The following is a 22,281-nucleotide window of genomic DNA, read 5'->3' on the forward strand; positions in this document are numbered from 1 at the left end:
TGGGTATAGAATGGCAGATGAGTTTGCAGTCTCAGGCTGGGGGTGAGATTAGGATATTTTAAGGGCCCGTCTGTGCAAGGCTCTGAATGACACAGGTTCTGTCAGATGAGGAGTTTACCAGTTTTTAAGGCAGAGGCATGTCTCAGTTGGGTGGAATAAGCCACGTGTGACGTGAAGGTTAGACCAAGACTTTGAAAGCCTTTTCTGATGCTGAGATTGTGACTCCCTGTTGGGTTAAAATACTGCTTTCAGTTATGTAAGAGGACTTTTAAGATCATATATAGCTTTAGCTTTCTTTTGGAAATGTAACTAAAACTTTTTCTATAGTTCTATTTAACTTATAATAATTCACTAACCCAGAAATAGTTGCATACTAAAATGTATCCAAATTACTTGTAATTGTGTTTCTTTAAAAGGATTAGCCTGTACAATTTTATTTTATTATTTTTTTAAATTTAATTTAATTTTATTATTTATTTATTTATTTATTTATTTATTTTAAGATTTTATTTATTTATTTGACAGAGAGAGACCACAAGTAGATGGAGAGGCAGGCAGAGAGAGAGGAGGAAGCAGGCTTCCCGCTGAGCAGAAAGCCCGATGTGGGGCTCGAACCCAGGACCTGGGATCATGACCTGAGCCGAAGGCAGCGGCTTAACCCACTGAGCCACCCAGGCGCCCCAGCCTGTACAATTTTAGAATAGTAAGAGAACCTTATTAGTTTCCCCCTTAGAATGTTAATCAGTTTATATGTGGAATAAAGATCTACAGAGATTGATTTGCTTCAAGTCAGATAGGTTATTGTTAGTGGCAACGCTGGGCTAAGAATTGAGGTCTCTAACTCCACCCAGAATGGACCTCTATTATGAGGCCTCAGCCACCTCAAAATGGGGCTGTATTGTATTCAAATAGCATAACCTGTTTGGTCTGGGAATCTTTGGGTATAAGCATAATTAGTTTCTCTTTTTAGTTACTGAAAGTATCATTTAATGCCCAACAAAGATGATGGAAAAATTAGACTTTCCTTTGATGAACAACTCATGACCTTAGAATTTCCCTGAATCTAGAATATAAATTACCGAGTAAGTGGTCAAGCAATTCTATCTAAAGTTTTTTAGCATTCAGAAATATCATTTGAAGATTATCTTTTGGCAAGAGAATTTATAAATATCCCCTTAGTCTACTTATGATTTGCTGCACCTAATTAGTTGATGCTTTAACAGAGTGATTACAGGGCCAGATCCTACCAGATGAGTTTAACAGCAGCCTGGTTGTGGATGAACATATGTATAATATTTAATACTGTTCTAGGAAGTAACATTTTTTAGGATCACATCCAGTGTTGTGGGAAAGCTTGTTTTCCAGCGTGAGAGTAACAATTTCTTCTGTGTGTTTTTCTCTCTTTAGACTTTTGATAAAATTCTTATTGCTAATAGAGGAGAAATTGCATGTAGGGTGAGTAGAATTTTAATCTTATTTTTCCATTTTCCTTTGTGAATTTTATTATATTAAATCCCTTTAAATCCAAATCCCTGATAATAGATAATGTTTATATATTTTAAAATAGGTTATTAAAACTTGCAAGAAGATGGGCATTAAGACGGTTGCCATCCATAGTGATGTTGATGCTAGTTCTGTAAGTATATTTTTGCTTTATTTGAATCAGGACCTTATTTATTTGTAGTTTAAAAAAAAGGTAGAAGATGTTAAGTTCTTTTTTCCCCCTTGGCTCGAAAAGGATACACACAATTACAAAAAAAAAAAAAAAAAAATTACTCCTGTATTAAGCAAAATGGAAGCATCAAAATGTCTTTAATATATGTTTAAACTTTTTTCCCCCAAGGTTTTAAAAACTTAGAGTTTAAAAATTGCTAGACTTGGTTGCTGACCACGAAGTAGATTTGAGCAAAGCTTGAGGAAGTTCAGTTCAAAGATTCATGAGCTGTTTATACCTTGCTGCCTTTTGAGAGCACATTTTCCCACAGCTGAATTCTGTTTAATTGTTTTAACCTTCCTGAATGCTTCGTATTCAGTTGAAAGTTTGATAAAAGAAGGATAGGCTAATACTAACTGGACATAGACACAAGGAATAGTATAAAGCAGTGAATGATATTTTATTGGGGATTTTTAACCACAGCAGGCATTTTTAGCAGTAATAAACTATGAAGGAGTAGAAAAAAATCCCATGAGAAAAGAATGTAAATTATTGGAACTTTAGGGGATGAAATATAAGAATATACTTTAAGTGTTTTTCATTCTTGCACACTACTTTTGGTAACAAGACCTATTGGTAATGTCAGCTTTTACTGTATAGTAGTATAATGTGGAAATTTTGAGTATTTGTGATTTCTTGTTTTACCCTTACAGTGTTGTTCATTTAGCTCAATTGTGACTGTCTTCCTTCTTTAAAAAAAGAAGAGAACCGTTGCAGGCTTCTCTAATTTCCTGAAAATAAAGGTTAAGTATTTATCTGGTTTATTTGACGGATACATTTAAAATAGTTATTGTTTACTTAAAAACACTTAAATGAAGCAATTAAATAAACTTATTTTACGTTTGTAGTTTTTTTTTTTTTTTAAAGATTTTATTTATTTATTTGACAGAGAGAGATCACAAGCAGATGGAGAGGCAGGCAGAGAGAGAGAGAGAGGGAAGCAGGATCTTTGCCGAGCAGAGAACCCGATGTGGGACTCGATCCCAGGACCCTGAGATCATGACCTGAGCCGAAGGCAGCGGCTTAACCCACTGAGTCACCCAGGCGCCCCTGTAGTTTTTTTTTTTTTTTTAATAGTGGTTTCTGGCCTCTTTTCTTTGCTAATAATTTGTTTTAACTGATAACTTCAATAGTAGTTTATATTCCTTATAAGATAGTCATGAAATAATGAGAAAACTATTACTTTAATCTCTTTCTTGATCACTAAATTAAGGCATTTATCAACAGCAAATTCCTTTAGAAAAAATTTTGTGTCACCCTAAGGCTAGTAATAGATTTAAAATTCCTCCTCCTTGGGACACCTGGCCGGCTCCGTTGGTGGAGTGTGCCACTCTTGATCTTGGGATTGTGAGTCTGAGTCCTGCATTGGGTGGAAAGATTACTTTCAGATCTTAAAAACAAAACAAAAACAACAACAATAAGAAAAACCCCCAGTGTGCCTGGGTGGCTCAGTGGGTTAAAGCCTCTGCCTTCGGCTCAGGTCATGATTCCAGGACCCAGGGATCGAGCCCCGCATCAGGCGGTCTGCTCAGTTAAGAGCCTGCTTCCTCTAGTCTCTCTCTCTGCCTGCCTGTGATCTCTGTCAAATAAATAAATAAAATCTTAAAAAGAAAAACAAAAACCCAGAACTCCAAGAACAAAACCCTCTCTTTGTCCTGTGTTCATTTTCATTGTGTTCGTAGTTCATGAGGTGTTTTCATTCATGGATGAATTGAGAGAGAAAAAGGTTTGAATTGTGGACAGTCACTGTTTTTACATCAAGTCTGATAGTAACCTTTTACTTATTTTTTCTCATATCAAAGTACAGGTAGTTCTCTATCCTGTGTTCTCATGAAGAGCACTGTTGGCATGGATTGGTCCAGAATTATATTTTGATTTTTTTCGTGTTTATATTTCAGTGTTGGTGTTCTAGCCCCTAATAGCATGACTCCCTTTTCCTGTTCTTAAATTTCTTTCTTTCTTTTTTTTTTTTTTTTTTGTTTTAAAGATTTTATTGATTTGAGAGAGAGCATGAGAGGGGAGAAGGTCAGAGGGAGAAGCAGACTCCCCGTGGAGCTGGGAGCCCCACGTGGGACTCAGTCCTGAGACTCCAGAATCATGACCTGAGCCAAAGGCAGTCACTTAACCAACTGAGCTACCCAGGTGCCCCCCATTCTTAAATTTTTGGTTTTGTGTTCTTGTTAGGTGGAAGCTAGACATGACCAGGGGAAGGAGTGCCCTGAGACAGAGTCCCAAGTCCGTCAAGTGGAATGATAGAGACATGAACTAGAGGCGAGGATCAGGATAAGTAAGCTACACATTAAAAGTCTGGGAGCACAATATCCTGACCCTGTGGCTTCCAAGGCCTTGGGGCTGACAGACCAAAGAGTCCCAGGTGCAGAAAATGTGCTCTCCTCTTCCTCTGCTCCAGGGTAACCCCAAGACTCACTTGGATCATGGGTAGAGCCCCCCGCTCCTGCCATGGAGAAAGTCTGCCTTGACAGGTACTAACCTTGAAGGGTCAAAAACTCCTCCTTCCAACCTGTGGGAGGAGTTTCTGAAACTACTGAAGCCTTCTTGCATTAGAGACCTCTGTCCTGTCTGTCACAGCTCCTCACAGCCCAGAGAGACCCAGTAATACCCAATCCTAAACGACCCAGAGGACTTCCTGCTCTCCCACCTTGAGAGTGTACTGTCAGCTTTACTGAAGTGCTTTGCACTTGCTACTTTCAGGCTGTCTTTATTCGAACGCTGGTCCTCCTGTAAATCTTCTCGTGGTGGATCCAAGTACCCAGACCTCCATTCACAGAACACAGACTCTCTCACCCGTAACATTCAGATCTAGAGCTAGAGTGTCCCTTTCCAGGCTTTGAAAACACTAGTTTCAAAAGATATGGTCTAAGTTTTAAGATGGCCTTTCATATCCTTCTAAAGCGGAGATGGTAGTTTCATATAGTAAAGACTTTTAGTCACTTTTTGCTGCAAGTGGAAAGGAAAGGAGTCTACCAGATACTACAATACATCATTTAGAGTAAGACTGACCAGGCCCTGCGGTGGAAGCACGCATGCTCAGCCAGAACTTCTCTTAGTATGATCTACTTTAAGTCCTTTACTAAAAAGGTACTGTTCAGGATAATAATGCTAGTTGGAATGTTCGAAGTTCAATTTAGGCCTCAGCAGTAGAGCCATATCTGCTCTTTGCTTTCTCTGTCAGTCTCAAGAAAGCCACAGGGGTGAGTTCCTCTGACAGTTTATTTTGCTTCCTTCACGTGTGATTCAAAAAGATTACCATCATACCTAATCAGCTTTACAATATGGGTAATCTGAATGAGATGTGCTTTTCAGATGTCTTGTTAATGTTACAATGTTTGTTTTCAAGAGGTGAGCATCTAAAATGTTACTTGGAGCACAAAAATCTTATGTGTCTTATATGTTAATTTCTTAAATGGAAATGTAAATATTGCAGTAGGAAAATACTGCAACAGTTGATTGTTTTTAATGGCAAGTTAATAGTTTGCACAGATAATTTTTTAACATTTAAGTGGGGGAGAAAGGATAACAGTTACTACAACTATTAAGCAGTAAGTCATACAAGGAAAGCCAAGTATCTTGCAAACAATGTGTAATGGAAAAAATTGGCTTTTAAAGAAGATTATGCAGTTTTTCTCATTGGTCCCCTTTCCCTTGTCCTGTTCTTTAAAATTGTCTTCAGTTTCTTATCTATTTTTGCTCTTCTGTGTGAATTTTAGGGTAAGCTTATTAAATTAGGCACATCCACCAGTGTTTAGCTACTGTCTTTCTGTAAACATAAACTTTCATTTCTCTTGGATAAATACCTAGGAGTGGAATTGCTGGGTCATAGAGTAGGTGAGCGGCAAAGCAGCCTTTGGATAGTCAATCTGTTTGGAGAGTAAACATATTTTAGACTTTGCAAGTCTCATTTGTGTGGTCTCCTTTCCTTGTGCTTTTTCTTCTTTTTCTTAGGACCCTTTAGAAATGTAAAAATCATTCTTAGCTTGTGGGCTATAAAAAACCAAAAAGACCGGGGCACCTGGGTGGCTCAGTTGTTAAGTGTCTGTTTTAGGCTCAGGACACAATCCCAGGTTCCTGGGTTCCAGCCCTACATTGGGTTCCCTGCTCGCCGGGAAGCCTGCTTCTCCCTCTCCCATTCCCCCTGCTTGTGTTCCCCCTCTTGCCATGTCTCTTTCTGTCAAATAAATAAATCTAAAAAAACAAAACAAAACCCCAGAACACCAAAACTGTCCTTAGATTGGATTTGGCCTGTGGGTGGGTGGTATTTTGCGGACTCCTGTCACAACCAGATGTGTGTTTCTAAGAAGCTGCCAAACAGTTGTCCTACATGATTGTGCCATACTGTTCCCATCAATAACGTGTTAGTGTTCATGTTGCTCCATATCCTTGTCTGCACTTGGTTTTATCAGTCCTTTAAATTTTTGCTATTCTACTGGTGATGTGTTATTTCATTGTAGTTTAAATTCTCTGATGAATATTGATGTTGAGTATGTTTTTATATTAATGGCTATTTATATTCTTGTTTGTTCAGACATATAATTGGAAGAGTAGTACAGTGAATACTTCTAGACCCTTTGTCTGGATTCACCAGTTAACATTTTGATACATCTGCTTATATCTATATCCATATATATGAATATAAGTATATATTATGTTTCTTCTTCTTCTTCTTTTTTTTTTTTTGGTAAAGAATTTGAAATTAAGTAACAGACACTGTGGCTTCTCACCCCTAAATACTTTAGTATTTATTTCCAGGGAAAGGATATTCTCTTACGTATACCTTATCAAAGCTAGGAAAATTACAAATTATTCTGTAGTATAATATGCAAACTGTATTTATATTTCCCAACTTGTCTCCAGGTCTTAAATTTTAAAAATATATTTTAAATATTTAATATTTAAATATACTAAAATATAGTAAAACAATATTTAATATTAAATCAATATAATTAAATATATTTAATTTAATATTAAATATACTTAAATATATTAAAATTTTAAATATTTTAAATTTTCCTCTCCCTCTGTCACTCCTCCTGTTTGTTCTCTCTCCCTCTCTCTCTTGCTTTAAAAAAATTTATGAGTGGGGCGCCTGGGTGGCTCAGTGGGTTAAGCCTCTTCCTTTGGCTCAGGTTGTGATCCCAGGGTCCTGGGATCGAGTCCCGCATTGGGCTCTCTGCTCGGCGGGGAGCCTGCTTCCCCCCTCTCTCTCTGTCTGCCTCTCTGCCTACTTGTGATCTCTGTCAAATAAATAAATAAAATCTTTAAAAAAAATAAAAAAAATTTATGAGTGCGAGAGAGAGGGAGAGAGAACAAGCAGGAGGAGTGGCAGAGGGAGAGGAAGATGCAGGCTCCCCACTGAGGAGGGAGCCCTATGCAGGGCTTGATTCCAGGGCTTGATAGCAAGATCAGAGCCAAAGGCAGATGCTTAATCCAACTGAGCCACCCAGACACCCCAAATGTCCTTTTTTTTTTTAACCTTTTTTAAAAAATCTACGCTTTACACCCAACATGGGGATTGAACTCATGACCTCAAGATGAAGGTGCTCTAATGACTAAGCCATCCAAATAAATGTTTTTTATACACACACACACACACACACACACACACACACACACACATATTTAACTCACAGTTCAGTCTAGGCTCATGAATTGTATTTGTCTATTCTGCTTTTTTAGTCTCTTAATCTAAAATAATCCTCCTATCTTCCCTTCTTTCTTTGTTTGATTTTCATGATACTGCTATTTAGGCAAATTAGCTTATAGGTATTCTGGATTTGTTGGATTATTTCCTCATGAATAGATTCAGTTTAAATATTTTTTTGAGGAGAATACTTCATAAGTGATCTTATTTCTTACTGTATCCTATTAAGAGGTTCATAATGTTGGTGGTTCTGGTTACACTAAGTTTGATGAGTTGGTTGATGTAGCTGTTAATCACTTTTCTCCATTATAATGGTACATTTTTTTTCCTCTTGAAATTTTTGGGTGTGAGTCTTTGAATCCATGTAAATATTTGTCCCCCAACAATGTCTCCTCTAATATTTTTGCATCCACTGATAAAAATTATCTGACACAATAATTACTTTGGTTATATTTGTTTGGTGCTGTCTGTTGAGAAATATGTGAGGTCTGCTCCATTTTGAATCTGCTTATTGGTATTATCTTTTTCTCATACATATTTGAGGCCTCCTTTCATGTCTTGCTCATTTTTAACTATTTATTTTGAAGCTTCTATCCTACTGCTCTAGTATCCTAAGTTCCTAGGTGTCTATTTCTGACTTTTCCTTGCAATGGACGATCTTCTCACGTGTGTGGTTTTCAGCTTTTGACTTCTTAATTTGCAATCTCTGCTGTTGAATCCTAGAATGGTTCGGATTGCAGTTACGGCCTGTTGGGTGGGTGCTGTATTTGTTTCTTCCAGGCTCTCCAGGGTATCCTTGAGCAGGGACTAATTTCTATATTAACTTACTGGCATGACATTTGCTGAACAGATTTTTTATTTTGAGCCGCAGCAGGTAATTTTAGATATTTGTCTTCCGTGTACTGAGTAGATCAGTATGTCCCCCCTTCTCACTTAGGGCATAACTTTTTGAGCATCCTGGCTTTGTAGGGAGTTTTCCTTCTAATCTTTAACTCCTTTTTCTGAGAATTGAAACTCCGTTCTTTAAATTTTTTTTTTTCTTACTAGATTACCAGTTTATTATGAAAAGGTATAGTTCTGAAACAGCCAGATGGAAGACCTGAATATGGAAGACCAGGAGAGGACCGGAAATGTGCGTACCCTCTCTAGGCCCACCACTCTCTTCGAATCTCCATGTGCCCACCAACCTGGTTCTTTAGATTCTCAAGATCCCCACTTCCACTCTCTGTGATTAGCTGTGATACCGGCTCTGCTGGGTATTGTCTGACTTTCAGTTTCCTCTTTGTTTTTGATCCCTGGGGATTGCTTGTAGTTTCTTGTAATCCAAGTTGCTCATTTAAAGGGTGTTTGTTAAATTTAATCTAGGGTTTCAGGTTCTTGTAGGGAGGGTTTGCAGGTTATCTAGTTGGCTTATTCTTGGATAGTCTTAAAATAGTATGATATCCTATCCTCTGTTGAGGAGGTTGTCCTTTTTTTGAGAAGTGAAGACTGATAGAGAGCAGTATCAAAATCGGACTTAGGAAGGCAGTTCACAGACACTGATGAGATTACTGTGGCTGCGTCCATAGAATGAGGCCAGAGTCCGCCAGCAGTTTAATGGACAGTGGGAAATGGTCAGGATAGGAGAAGCGAAATGGGCATTATGCTTCTTACCAAGTCATGAATTGTCTTCTATGTGTTCTCCAGTCCCTTATTATTCTTTGGAAGGATTTTTTGGGAATGATAAAGGGACGATAGGCCTAGTGGAAGACTGTATCCTGCTAGAATTTTGGATTGTGTTGTATCTGCAGATCAATTTGGGAAGTGTTACTCTTGATTTTAAGTCCTCCTATCCATGGACTTGGACATTCCATTTGATGTGGTTCCACTTTGATTGCTTTAATTTCAGCGGTGTTTTGTACTTTTCAGTGTATAAGTTTTGCACTTAACTTTGTTATTTTTATTAGTAAATATTTAGTATTTTTAATATTAGGATTGTAATATTTTAAATTTCAGTTTTCATTAATTGCAAGTTAATAGAAATACAATCAACTTTGGCATAGTGATGATGTGTTCTGCTACCTTGCTGAACTTGTTCATTAGTTCCTGTATATGTATGTGTTTTTTTTTTTTTAATAGATCCTTAGGATTATCACTAGAAGACCATGTGCAAATAGAAATAGTTTTACTTCTTTATTTTCAATAGAAGACCATGTGCAAATAGAAATAGTTTTACTTCTTTCTTTTCAGTCTGGGTACTTTTTATTTTGTGTTCTTTCTTAATTTTCCTGGCATTAACCTTCAGAATGATAATCGAAGTAGTGAGAGTAAGCATTTTGTTTTATTCCGCATCTTTGGGGGAAAGCATTCAGTATTTCACAATTAAGTTTGATTTAGGCTCTGGGATTTTCATAAATTCCCCATTATCAGGTTGAGGAAATGCCCTGATATTTCTAGATTATTGAGTGTTTTTTTTGGTGATTGGACATTAGACTATTTCAAATGCTTTTCCTGTGTCTACTGAGATGATACAGTTTTTGTCCATTATTCTATTGATAAGGTGTATTAAGGTTTTTTTTTTTTTTAAAGATTTTATTTATTTATTTGACAGAGGGAGATCACAAGTAGGCAGAGAGAGAGGAGGAAGCAGGCTCCCTGCAGAGCAGAGAGCCAGATGCCGGTCTCGATCCCAGGACCCTGGGATCATGAGCTGAAGGCAGAGGCTTTAACCTACTTAGCCACCCAGGTGCCCCTACATTAAGTTTTGAATATTAAACCAGCCTTGCATTCCTGAGCTATGTCACACTTGGTAATGGAGTGTAGTTTTTTGTATGTGTTGCTGGATTCATTTTATTAGTGTTTTGTTGAGAAATTTTCATCCATGGTTATAAGAGCTATTGGTCTCTAGTTTTCTTGTGATGGCTTTGTCTTTGGTATCAGAGTGATGTTGGTCTCATAAGTTGGGAAGTGTTCCCTCATCTCTTACTGTTTTGGGAAGAGTCTGTGAAGAATTGGCATTAACTATTCCTTAAATGTTTTGGTAGAATTCACCAGTGAAGCCATCTGGTTTTGGGCTTTTCTCCATGGGAAACTGTGTTTTTTGTTTTATTTTCGAAGATTTTATTTTCTTAAAGATTTTATTTTTAAGTAATCTCTCCACTCAGCATGATGCTTGAACTCACAACCCTGAAATCAAGAGTCGAATACCCTACTGACTAAGCCAGGCAGGATCCATCTGTGGATGGTTTTTCAATTATTAAGTCTCTTGTTACAGGTTTATTCAGATTTTGTTTTTTCATGAGTCAGTATCTGTATTTGGTGTCTTTCTAGGTTTATTGATAGGATTATAGTATTTCCTTATTTTTGTTTCTGTAAGTTTGGTAATAATTTCTTTCAGCACCTGCGTGTTTTTTCCTTGGTCACTTGAACTAAAGGTTTTCAATTTTACTGATATGTTCAAAGAACCAATATTTGATATCCTCTTTCTCTTTTTAATTCTCTACCTCATTTATGTTTAGTCTTTATTATTCCCTATATTCTGCTTGCTCTGGGTTATTTTGCTCTTTTTAAGAGTTCCTTTCCTTTTATTTTTCTTTTCTCTTCATCTTCTTCTTCTTTTTTTTAGATTTACTCATTCACTTGAGAGAGAGGCAGAGGGAGAGAGCAATCCAAGCAGACTGTGCTGGGCATGGAGTCTGATACAGGGCTCCAACCCACGACCCTGAGATCACAACTCTCGCTGAAATCAAGAGGTGGAGGCTAAACTGACTCTGCCACACAGGAAAAAAAAAAAAACCAACAAAACAAAACCTTAAAAATTTTTTAAACTATTTTTTAAATTTTTGTTAAAGTTTCTATTTATGTATTTGAGAGAGAGAGAGTGAGAGAGCGCATGAGAGGGGAGAAGGTCAGAGGGAGAAGCAGGCTCCCTGCGGAGCTGGAAGCCTGATGCGGGACTTGATCTGGGGACTCCGGGATCATGAGCTGAGCAGAAGGCAGTTGCTTGACCAACTGAGCCACCCAGGTGCCCTCCCCTTAAACGTTTGTAAGGTAGAAGATGAGGTTGTTGGCTTGATGTATGTATGTATATATGTATGTATGTATTTATATATATATATTTTTTAAAGATTTTATTTATTTATTTGTCAGAGAGAGAGAGTACAGGCAGGCAGAGTGGCAGGCAGAGGCAGAGGAGAAGCAGGCTCCCTGTAGAGCAAGGAGCCCGATGTGGGACTCGATCCCAGAACACTGGGATCACGGCCTGAGCCGAAGGCAGCCGCTTAACCGACTGGGCCACCCAGGCATCCCCTGTATTTATATTTTTTTAAAGATTTTTTTTTTCTTTTTTTGACAGCACAAGAGGGGGAGCAAGAAGGAGAAGCAGGGTCCCCACTGAGCAGGAAACCCAAATATTTTGGTATTTTGTTCTCCATTTTTATTTTGAAAGTATTTATTTCCCTTGTGATTTTTTGACCCACTAGTTATTTAGGAGTGTGGTGTTTAATCCACATTATTTGTGAGCTTCCCAAGATTGTTTTCATTCCTCATTTCCAGTTTCCTTCTATTTTGGCTGGACAACATGCTTTCTATTTCTTTCTTTCTTTCTTCCTTTCTTTCTTTTTTTTGGCTGGACAACATGCTTTCTATTTCTTTCTTTCTTTCTTTTTTTTGGCTGGACAACATGCTTTCTATTTCTTTCTTTCTTTCTTTTTTTTTTTTTAAGATTTTATTTATTTGACAGTGTCTGTGTGCACAAGCAGGGTTGGGGGTAGAAGGAGAGGGAGAAGCAGACTCCCTGCTCAGTAGGGAGCCTATGTGGGGCTCAATTCCAGGACCGTGAGATCATGACCTGAGCCAGTGGCCGACGCTTAACTGACCGAGTCACCCATGCACCCCTCTATTTGTATCTTTTAAAATTTCTTGGTGTTTGTTTTATGGCTTAGCATGTGTTCTATCATGGAGAATATTTCATGGGACCTTAATAAGAATGTCTGGTCTTGGGGCGCCTGGGTGGCTCAGTGGGTTAAAGCCTCTGCTTTCGGCTCAGGTCATGATCCCAGAGTTCTGGGATCGAGCCCCACATCGGGCTCTCTGCTCAGCAGGGAGCCTGCTTTCCTTCCTCTCTCTCTGCCTGCCCCTCTGCCTACTTGTGATCTCTGTCTGTCAAATAAATTAAAAAAAAAAAATTAAAAAAAAAAAAAAAGAATGGTCTGCTGTTTTGTGGAGTGTTCTCTAGATGCCTTTTAGGACTGCTTGGTTCACTGCAGTATTCAAGTCTTCTGTTTCCTTGTTGATCTTCTGGTTGCTTTGTCCATTATTGAAAGCGAGGTTTAACATGCTTTTAATAAATGTTAAGTATTTGTTTTGTTTTGCTCGGAGTACAAAATTGGTATAGTTATAGGCCTGTAACTGTGCACGAAAGAGCCTGAATAAGGTAAGAGATCACTGACTAAGGGACTCTGGGTTGTTACAGAAGGAATGGAGTAGGGTGTTCACGTAGAGATTCTCACAAGAATTCTTTGCAGTGTTCAGTAAGCAAGAAATTTTGACACTACTAGAATTGCTGTAGACTTAGAGAAAGAAAAATAGATTTCCTTTTTAGAAAATACTTATTTTTTATGAAGCCACTGTAAGAACTCAGCAATCAAAATCTGGGCAAAGATAGTAAGCGAAAAATAAAATTACAATGACTGTCATATATTGATAGAAGAATCCTAATAGGAAATAGGGTAACATAATTTATTTAAATAGTATGCTGCAGCCACACGGAATGTATTCATGACATTTCAGTATGATTCAGTATTAGAGACTATTAACTTAATTGAATATACTAATAAGTTAGTAGAGGGAAACTAGATGATCATCTTGATAGAAGCCGAAATGTCATTACAAGAAATTCACTGTCTTCTTGTAAAATCCTTAGTAAAACAGGATTAGATGCATGCTGCCTTCCCTTAATAAAAAGGTTATATCTCATGGAAGCATTCTTAATGAAATTCAGGATGAAGACTGATAGATTCATTATCACTACTATTATTTAACAGCTTTTTTTTTTTTTTAAGATTTTATTTATTTATTTGACTGAGACACAGTGAGAGAGGGAATACAAGCAGGGGGAGTGGGAGAGGGAGAAGCAGGCTCCTGGCTGTGTAGGGAGCCTGATGCAGGGCTTGATCCTAGGACCCTGTGGTCATGACCCAAGCTGAAGGTAGAGGCTTAACGACTGAGCCACCCAGGTGCCCCAATAGTATTCTAGAAGTGCTAAGTAATGCAGTTAGACAAGAGTTGTAAAATGGTGGGAGGGAAAGGCAGAAATAGTAAGATTGTATTGAGTTTCTAGTTGTACAGTTAACTGAATAATTCTTCAGAAATAGTAAAAAAAAAAAAATCACTCTGGTAGTTAAACGATATATGTAGCTTTCCTGTATATGTATCAACAGGTGGAAAACACAACTTAAATATAGCTTCATAGAAATAGTGGTAAAGGTAAAACAATTTGATATGAAATTTTTAGGACTTAAATTTCTTATTTTTGTGTAGGGAAATTGTATAGTATAAATAGTATAAGTATTAGTTATTTGAGGGGCACCTGGGTGACTCAGTCGTTAAGCATCTGCCTTCAGTTCACGTCTGGGTCCTGGGTCCTGAGATCAAGCCTGCTTGGGTGGGAAGCCTGCTCTTCCCTCTCCCACTCCCCCTGCTTGCATTGCCTCTCTCGCTGTTGCTCTCTCTCTCTCTCTCTGTCAAATAAGTAAATAAAATCTTTAAAAATAGAAATATTAGTTATTTGAAAGTTAATGTACTTTTTTGGTTAAATCCTAATATAATGTAATATGGTGGAGGGGGGATTGACAAAGGACTAAATTTGCAGAATGGCCTAGCCAATTCTGTGGAAAATGGAATAGGGGACTATTTTGACAGATAATTAAAGTCCATTTTAATATTACTAGCAGAAATAATTAGGGCCACTCCATAAAACATTGGAGTAAGAAGAGACAAGCCTATGGAGTAAATTCATTAGATTTTAGGCAGAGGGCTGATACAGGAGAACTTCTTGATTTGTTGATGAGGGCCTTATTATTATATTGACTTATTTAGGTAGTCCCAGGGAAGTGAAGAAGTGTAAAAGATAAGAAATATTTGGGTTTAGTGACTGGGACCTCCTAAGTCGGAAGGTGGATCCTACTTAATTAGTTTGGTCGATAATGGGAACAAAGAATTGGTGAAATTAAAGGTTGTACTCAAAATGCATGTTAGGTAACTGTTTACTTTTACAACTTTTAAAAAAACATTTATTTATTTTGAGAGAGAGTGTGCGTGTAAGGGAGCATGAGCAGGAGGTGGTGGGAGGAACCAAGGGAGAAGCAGGCTCCCCGCTGAGCAGGGAACCAGTCAAGGGGCTCTAGATCCCAGGACCCTGGGATCATGACCTGAGCCAAAGGCAGGCACTTAACTGACTGAGCCACCCAGGTGTCCCTACAACTTTGTTTTTAAAAAACTCATATGCTTTCCCATGCGAAATAGCAAAATACTGCTATTTATATCAAACCTCTGAAGTTAAGGTTTTGATTTTTCTTAAAATGGATTAAATGATTCTGTATTTTAACCTTTGACTATATTTTCTATCTGGACTCTCAAATTGAATATGTCACAATTTTGTTCCTTTGTGTACAGTATTGTTGGATTTAAATGAGAAATACCTGATATTGACTGCTTTAAAACAAAACTTAAAATTGGGAAATAGTCATCATGACTCACATCTTGGTCAGACAGCCTGCTGTTTGAAGTATGATTCCTGCTGGGTATTGTAGTCTTACCCTTAGGATTCAGTAATGAGATTGAGCAGGGTTTCCTGTGAGCACTCTGGGATGATTGACAGTAAGGTGAGGGGAATCATCACTTAGCATGCCTACCCTTGATACTATTTCCCTGCTGTCTGGGGAGGGACCGAGGACAAATAGGACTTCGTGATGTCTATGTAATTAGTGTATGTTGGTTCCAGCTGAACAAACTGGAGGGTAATGATCAGGTAAATGAAGAAGGAATACATTAATGTAGGCTAAGGTATAAAAGACCTTTGGGAAAACCTTATAAAATTTTTATGGGGTTGTTAGAATATCTTTATTTTTAATTTTTGCATTTTTATGTGTCTGTTGTTAGAATATTTTTAGTTTTTTCTTAGATGTATAGAGATGAAAGCATTTTAAAGGTAAAAAACTCATGCATTAACTTTTTATCATTTGTATGTTAGACTTTTCAGGATATTTTTCAACCTCTAAGTATTCAGAAAAGAGTTAAAGTTCTTGAGTTAATATATTTCACAGTCTGTTAAGAACTTATTTAATCATTGATCCTCAAATAGGAATAGATGACTAGGGACAGGTTTGTAAAACTTTGGTGATAACTGAATTCAGGTGACCATTTATTATATTTGTGTGTGGTTTAGATGGTATGTTTAAATGACATTTTCTTAAATTGCTTTTACTAGTACAGCGTATTTTAAGATGATGGCCATGAGGGTCCATCTTTCCCATCTGATCTTAATTCATTCAGAAACAAGATTGCAGTAGAAAAGCTATAGGTTTCCTAATTCCTTCTCTGTATAAATACTAATTGTCATTGTTCAATGTAAAGTTTTCTTATCAGCAACATAAAGTTGTACAACAAAGCCTCTGATAGTTACTGCAATTCTGCATTTAATGGGAAGGGAGGAATTGGTTTCGTTAATGTGATTTTGGACCTTCAGGTTCTGATAATTAGGTAATTAAAGGGTTTTTAAATGACATATTTGCTTTAAAACTTGTTATTGTTCACTTTTCTTGTGAAACTTAGTACTTTCTTTTTTTTTTTTTTAAGATTTTATTTATTTATTTGACAGACAGAGATCACAAGGAGGCAGAGAGGCAGGCAGAGAGAAAGGAGGAAGCAGGCTCCCTGCTGAGCATAGAGCCCAATGTGGGGCTCGATCCTAGGACCCTGGGATCATGACCTGAGCCGAAGGCAGAGGCTTTAACCCACTGAGCCACCTAGGCACCCCAAACTTAGTACTTTCAATAACCTTTTTGGATTAAGAATACAGTGTATCTACCTATGCAAATTTAAAACACTAGATTTTACAGTGAAGGAAAAAGTATGTAAAGTGTTCAGACTTTTTCTATTTTTGCTTTTATTGTCCTTGGAAAAATATATTTTGCAGAAACATTATACTATATCAATTTAGAATGTTTTGATTATCTTTGACTTGGATAAATTACTTTCTCTACATTTTTGGGTAAAATGGAATAGGTTAGGATTCCTGGTAGGGATTTGTTCACATTAATATGGCTCATCAGGGACATTATATTTAATTGGAGATCCTGCCGAATAGTAGCAGGAGGCTGAAGAGAATTATTTAGCATTAGCAATGGCTCGTCTGGGAGTTGTGCACTAATCAAGGAGCTTGAGTGTTAGCAGTGGGGATGATGGGAATTATGACGATTATGACATGTAAGCATGTCTGTGTGCGAACTGGACAGGCAATGAGTTAATCAAGAAGTATATTAAATGGCTCCCATGCTGATTCATTATTATCTACCATAGTGCCTGTCAGGTTGTGTATTTAAAAAATACAATTATTGCTGAATTCAGTGTGTATAAATTCAGCCACCATTCTCAGAGCTTTTCAATAAAATAACCTCAAATTACCTAATACATATAAAAATAGAAAAATGAACCAACCCTGCTGACTGTGATTTGTGTCTTATAGTCTCTCTCCCTCTTTTTTTTTAACACTTTAGAGTGAACCCTTAATTTTAGATTGATTTAAAAGTTGCTTTGCCCTTTGATTTATTTGTTTAAATACTCTGGCATATTTCTACTGCTAAAAAGTTTGGGTTCAAAAGCAAAATTTTTATATCTTTATTATTTATTTATTTATTTTAAAGATTTTATTTATTTATTTGACAGAGATCACAAGTAGGCAGAGAGGCAGGCAGAGAGAGAGGAGGGAAAGCAGGGTCCCTGCTGAGCAGAGATCCCCATGCGGGGCTTGATTCCAGGACCCTGGGGATCACGACCCGAGCCGAAGGCAGAGGCTTTAACCCACTGAGCCACCCAGGTGCCCATATATCTTTATTTTTTAAGATGAAAAGTAATTCTAATATTTCCAAAAGATAATAATATTTAACATATGAAGCTGGAGATAAATCAAAGCATTAATCTTTTTCACCATCAAAATGCCCCAAAATCAGGGGGTGGGCGTGGTAGTTAGAAATTTCCTTTGCTTTAGTGGGTGGTCTCTTTGTGCCAGGTAGACCCATTCTGTGCCCAGCATGGTTAGAGCCATCTGTTATGAAACTATCAGTTAGAAATGCTAGAAATGTATGTATTTTGGGGAAATGGAACTAATAAATTGAATTCCTTTTAGAAAATAAATTGAAATACAGCATAAATCCATGAGCAAACTGGATTTATCTGTGGGCAAATTTATAGAGTAACTGTACAGATGAACACACACAGTTTCTTTCTTTTGTTGTAAGCACTGCCAAATTTAATAAAACTTTCTACCAAATCTTGACCTTCATGTGTTAATTAAAGCAATATTATGGGTACTGCTCAAAGTGTTAACCTGTGGGTGGTGGTTATTGAAATCCATTATCTGTGGAGTCCGTATTAGTGGTCAGCTGCATCAGAAATAAAACTTGCAACCAAGACCCTCCCTTGGGTGCTGTGAGCTCAGCAGGTTAAATCGTCAAAACCTGTCAAAGCTTCTTAAAAGACTGATAGTTTAAGCCCCCTGGAGTTAAAGGTAAACCAATCATTCCAGTTAGGAAGGACTGTGACTAGCAGCAATGTAAAAATTACATTTGGATAGGGAAAAAGGATTTATATCAATATCTTCATGTATGAATTATTTTATTGACACATGTGTTTGCACACTTGCTTTTTAACTTAAAAAATATTCCAACTTTAAATCTGTGGAGAGTAACTTGTGAACATTTTCCTTTCTAAATGGGAAAAGAGTATCCCAAAACCTTCTCAATTTTGTTAACAAAACTTAAACACAGTGAAATATTGTGAGTATATTTTGTTTTTGTAGATTTCAAAGTTTCTGGCAAAATTGAAACAGCATAGTTTGAAAAAGAACATTATGTGTTTCAATGTAGTTAATGCCTGATGGTAAGAAAAAGTACTTAATCATAGACTTTTTCCAAACATCTGTTTAAGAAGGTTTAGAAGTTTTGTTAGTTTTACTGAAAAAGGATGTAAAAAATAATTGAAAATATAGCTTACCTTTATAAATGTTTATTTTTATTTTGTTAAATTCCAGTACAGTTAACATACAGTGTTACAGGAGTTTCAGTTATATAATACAGTATTGAATAATTCTATACTTAATGCTTATCTTAAGTGTACCCTGAATCCTCTTCCCCTATTTCACCCATTGCTTCACCCACCTCCCCTTTGGTAACCACCAGATCAGTCTCTATATTTAAGAGTCAGTTTTCTTTTTCTTTGTTTCTTCATTTGTTTCTTAAATTCCGCAGTGAGTGAAATCATATGGCATTTGTCTTCTTGCACTTAGCTTTGTACCTGCTAGGTCCATCCATAATGTGGCAAATGGCAAGATTTCTTTTCTTTCTTTCTTTCTTTTTTTAATGGATAATATTCCTGTGTGTGCGTGCGTGTGTGGTACATGTACCACATCATCTTTATGTATTCATCTGTCCATGGACACTTTGGCTGCTTCATAATTTGGCTGTTGCAAATAATGCTACAGTAAATATAGCAGTGCGTATATCCTTTGAATTAGTGTTTTTGTATTCTTTGGGTAAATACCCAGTAGTGGAGTTGGTGGATCATACGGTAATTCTGTTTAATTTTTTTGAGGAATCACCTCCATGCTCTTTTCCACAGTGGCTGAAATCAGTTTGCATTTCCACCAACAGTGCGTGAGGGTTCCTTTTTCTCTACATCCTCCCTAACACTTGTAGTTTCCTCTTTTTTTTCCTTAAGATTTTAAGTAACCTCTCTAGTCAGTGTGTGGCTCAAACCTACCACCCCGAGATCAAGAGTCGCACATCCTACTGACTCAGCCAGCCAAGCATCCCTTGACTCCTTGATTCTAGCCATTCTGGCAGCTGTGAGGTGATACCTCATTGTGGTTTTCATTTGCATTTCCCTGATAATGAGTGATGTTAAGCATCTTTTCATGTGTCTGTTGGCTATTTGTGTGTCTTCTTTGGAAAGCTGTCTGTTCCTGTCTTCTGCCCATTTTTAATTGGATTATATGGAGGTTTTGGTGTTGTCTCAGATCTTTTTGTATCTTTTGAATAACTTCTTTCTCTTGCTTTTGAAGTTCTCTGTTTATCACTACTTTTTGTCACTTTAATTACTGTGTGTCCCAGTGTGGACCTCCTTGAGTTGATTATGTTGGGAGCTCTCTGTGCCTTCTGGATCTGGATGTCTGTTTCCCTCCTCAGATTCAGAATTTTTCAGCTTCAGATATATTCTTCCAAGTTTTTTCCCTGTTTCTCTCTCTCCTTCAGGGATCTCTGAAATGTGAATGTTATTGATGCTTGATGATGTCGCTGACTTCCCTTAGTCTATTTTCATTTTTAATTGTTTTTTTCTTTCTCCTGTTTAGATTGATTGCTTTCAGCTATTCTTTCTTTAGGTTGCCGATCCATCTTTCTGCTGCTTCTGGTTTTGTATTTATTCCATCTTTTGTGTTCTTTCTTTCTTTCTGGGAACACACACACACACACACACACACACGAGTGTTGCCGTTTCGGGGGAGCTGGGCAGTGGGGAGAGAGAATCTAAGGAGGCTCCATGCAGGGCATGGAACCTGACATGTGGCTTGATATCATGACCTTGAGATCATGACCTTGAGATCATGACCTGAGCTGAATCAAGAATTGGATTCTTAACTGACTGAGCCACCCAGGCATCCCCCATTTAGTGTATTTGTAATTTCATTTACTGAGTTCTTCATCACTGATTGGTTCTTTTTATGTTTTCTTTGTCTTTGTTGAGGTCTGACTGAGGTCCTCCACTCTTCTCAAGTCCAGTGAGTTTCTCTGTGACCTTACTTTAAGTTTCTCTCTCAGGCATATTACTTATTTCTGTTTCATTTTGCTCTCTTGCTGTGATTTTTGTCCTGTTCTTTCATTTGGGACATATTCCTCTATCTCCTCATTTTATCTAACTCTTTGTGTCTGTTTTTCTGTGTTAGGAAGGTCAGCTATGTCTCCTGCTCTTGAAAGTAGTGGCCTTGTGAAAAAGAGGTCCTGTAGTGCCGTGCAGGGCAGTGTCTCCTGTTTGGCAAAATCTGGAACTTAAGAGATGTCTCCTATGTTTGTTGTGTGTGCCCTACTATTATGACTGAGCTACATTTGCCTTTAGTTCAGTTATCTTCAGTTGTAGTGTTTGCCTGTTGTAGATACGGTTTGGTCCTTGTGTTGTTTAATGGGCCAGTCTGGGTCGCCTTGTGTTTGAGTTTTGGCAGACCACATTTGTTAGAGTTGCAGTAGCACCAAACTGTAGGGTGCTTTTCCTTGTGGGGTCCCCTGAGATGCTTGGCGGGCAGGGCCTGTAATCAGACCAGATGTTTGTCCCCATCTCTCTGAACCCATAGTCAAACTGGTATGTGTGGTTTTTCTTCCCCTTCCTTGGGACTGGAGTTAACTTTGGAGTGGCACTGGCACACTTGGGGCTGAATGGGTGGTTGGTTCCTAAGAGAATTTTGGGTGGGGTGTGGAGTGTCAGCAAGGTCTCTGCTGGTCTGCCCTAGGAAGAGACTTGCAGCTACCTGGGAAAACTCCTTCTCAGGCTGGCTGGGTTCGAGGGGGTGGAAGTCCGTGGGTTGGGGTTTGTTGTTAGCAAGCTAGGTATAGAGTGTTGACCCTGCACTGGTTCCCATAGGTGTCTGTGTATTTAGGCTGGGGGAGGGGAGAAGGGAAATGGCACCTGCCAGCTCTTTTGTTCTTGGAGAAGTCTCACAAAGATCCCTGCCCATCTAGCACATGCTCTGAGATTATTCAACAAATTTTCTTCCCGTATCCTCTAGCTGTTTTCCAAACTGCTGCTTTTTTTTCCTCTAAGATTTATTCTAGAGAGAGAAAGAGACAGACAGTGTGTGTGCATACACACACATGGGCGCACACATGGGGGAGGGGCAGAAGGAGAGTGAGAGAAAGTCCCAGACTCCGCTCGGAGCCCCACATGGGGCTCATTCTCACAAACCTGAGATCAGGACCTTAGTTGAAACCAAGAGTTGGACGCCTAACTGCCCGCACCACCCAGGCACCCCCAAGCTGCTTCCATGCTGTGTTTCAGTGCTGCTCTTTTTTGTGCCACGTCTTTTAGGGCAGGTACTCAGTTTCCTCCTGCCCTCCCAGCTCTCCGAGAGCTGAACCTATTGATTTTTATTTTTATTTTTTATTTTTGTAGAAATTTTACTTATTTTTAAAGATTTTATTTATTTATTTGACAGATCACAAGTAGGCAGAGAGAGAGGGGGAGGCAGGCTCCCCGCTGAGCAGAGAGCCCGATGTGGGCCTTGATCCCAGGACCCCTGAGACCATGAACTGAGCCGAAGGCAGAGGCTTAACCCACTGAGCCACCCAGGTACCCTGAGATTTTACTTATTTACGTAGAGTGAGAGAGAGAGCTTGAGAGGGGAGAGGGTTAGAGGGAGAAGCAGGCTCCCCACTGAGCAGGGAGCCCAAGGCAGGACTTGATCCCCTGACTCCGGGATCATGACCTGAGCTGAAGGCAGTCACTTATCCAACTGAGGCGCCCAGGCACTCCTGAACCTATTGATTTTTTTTTTTTTTAAGGAACATTTTTTTTTTTTTAAGATTTTATTTGTTTATTTGACACAGAGAGAGAGAGATCACAAGTAGGCAGAGACAGGCAGAGAGCGAGGGGAAGCAGGCTCCCTGCT

At 38.2% G+C, this 22,281-nt stretch overlaps 1 protein-coding gene across 1 annotated transcript in view; it reads left to right on the forward strand.

The window, feature by feature from the left end:
- PCCA (propionyl-CoA carboxylase subunit alpha) overlaps window positions 1-22,281 on the forward strand; it is a 405,781-nt gene that overhangs the window by 21,027 nt on the left and 362,473 nt on the right. The window contains exons 3-4 of the mRNA XM_047720325.1: window positions 1,408-1,455; window positions 1,568-1,636. Coding sequence (XP_047576281.1) covers window positions 1,408-1,455; window positions 1,568-1,636 — 117 coding nt within the window. The remainder of the gene's footprint in view (window positions 1-1,407; window positions 1,456-1,567; window positions 1,637-22,281) is intronic.

This window comes from Lutra lutra, chromosome 3 (assembly GCF_902655055.1).
Source record: "Lutra lutra chromosome 3, mLutLut1.2, whole genome shotgun sequence".
NCBI lineage: Eukaryota > Metazoa > Chordata > Mammalia > Carnivora > Mustelidae > Lutra > Lutra lutra.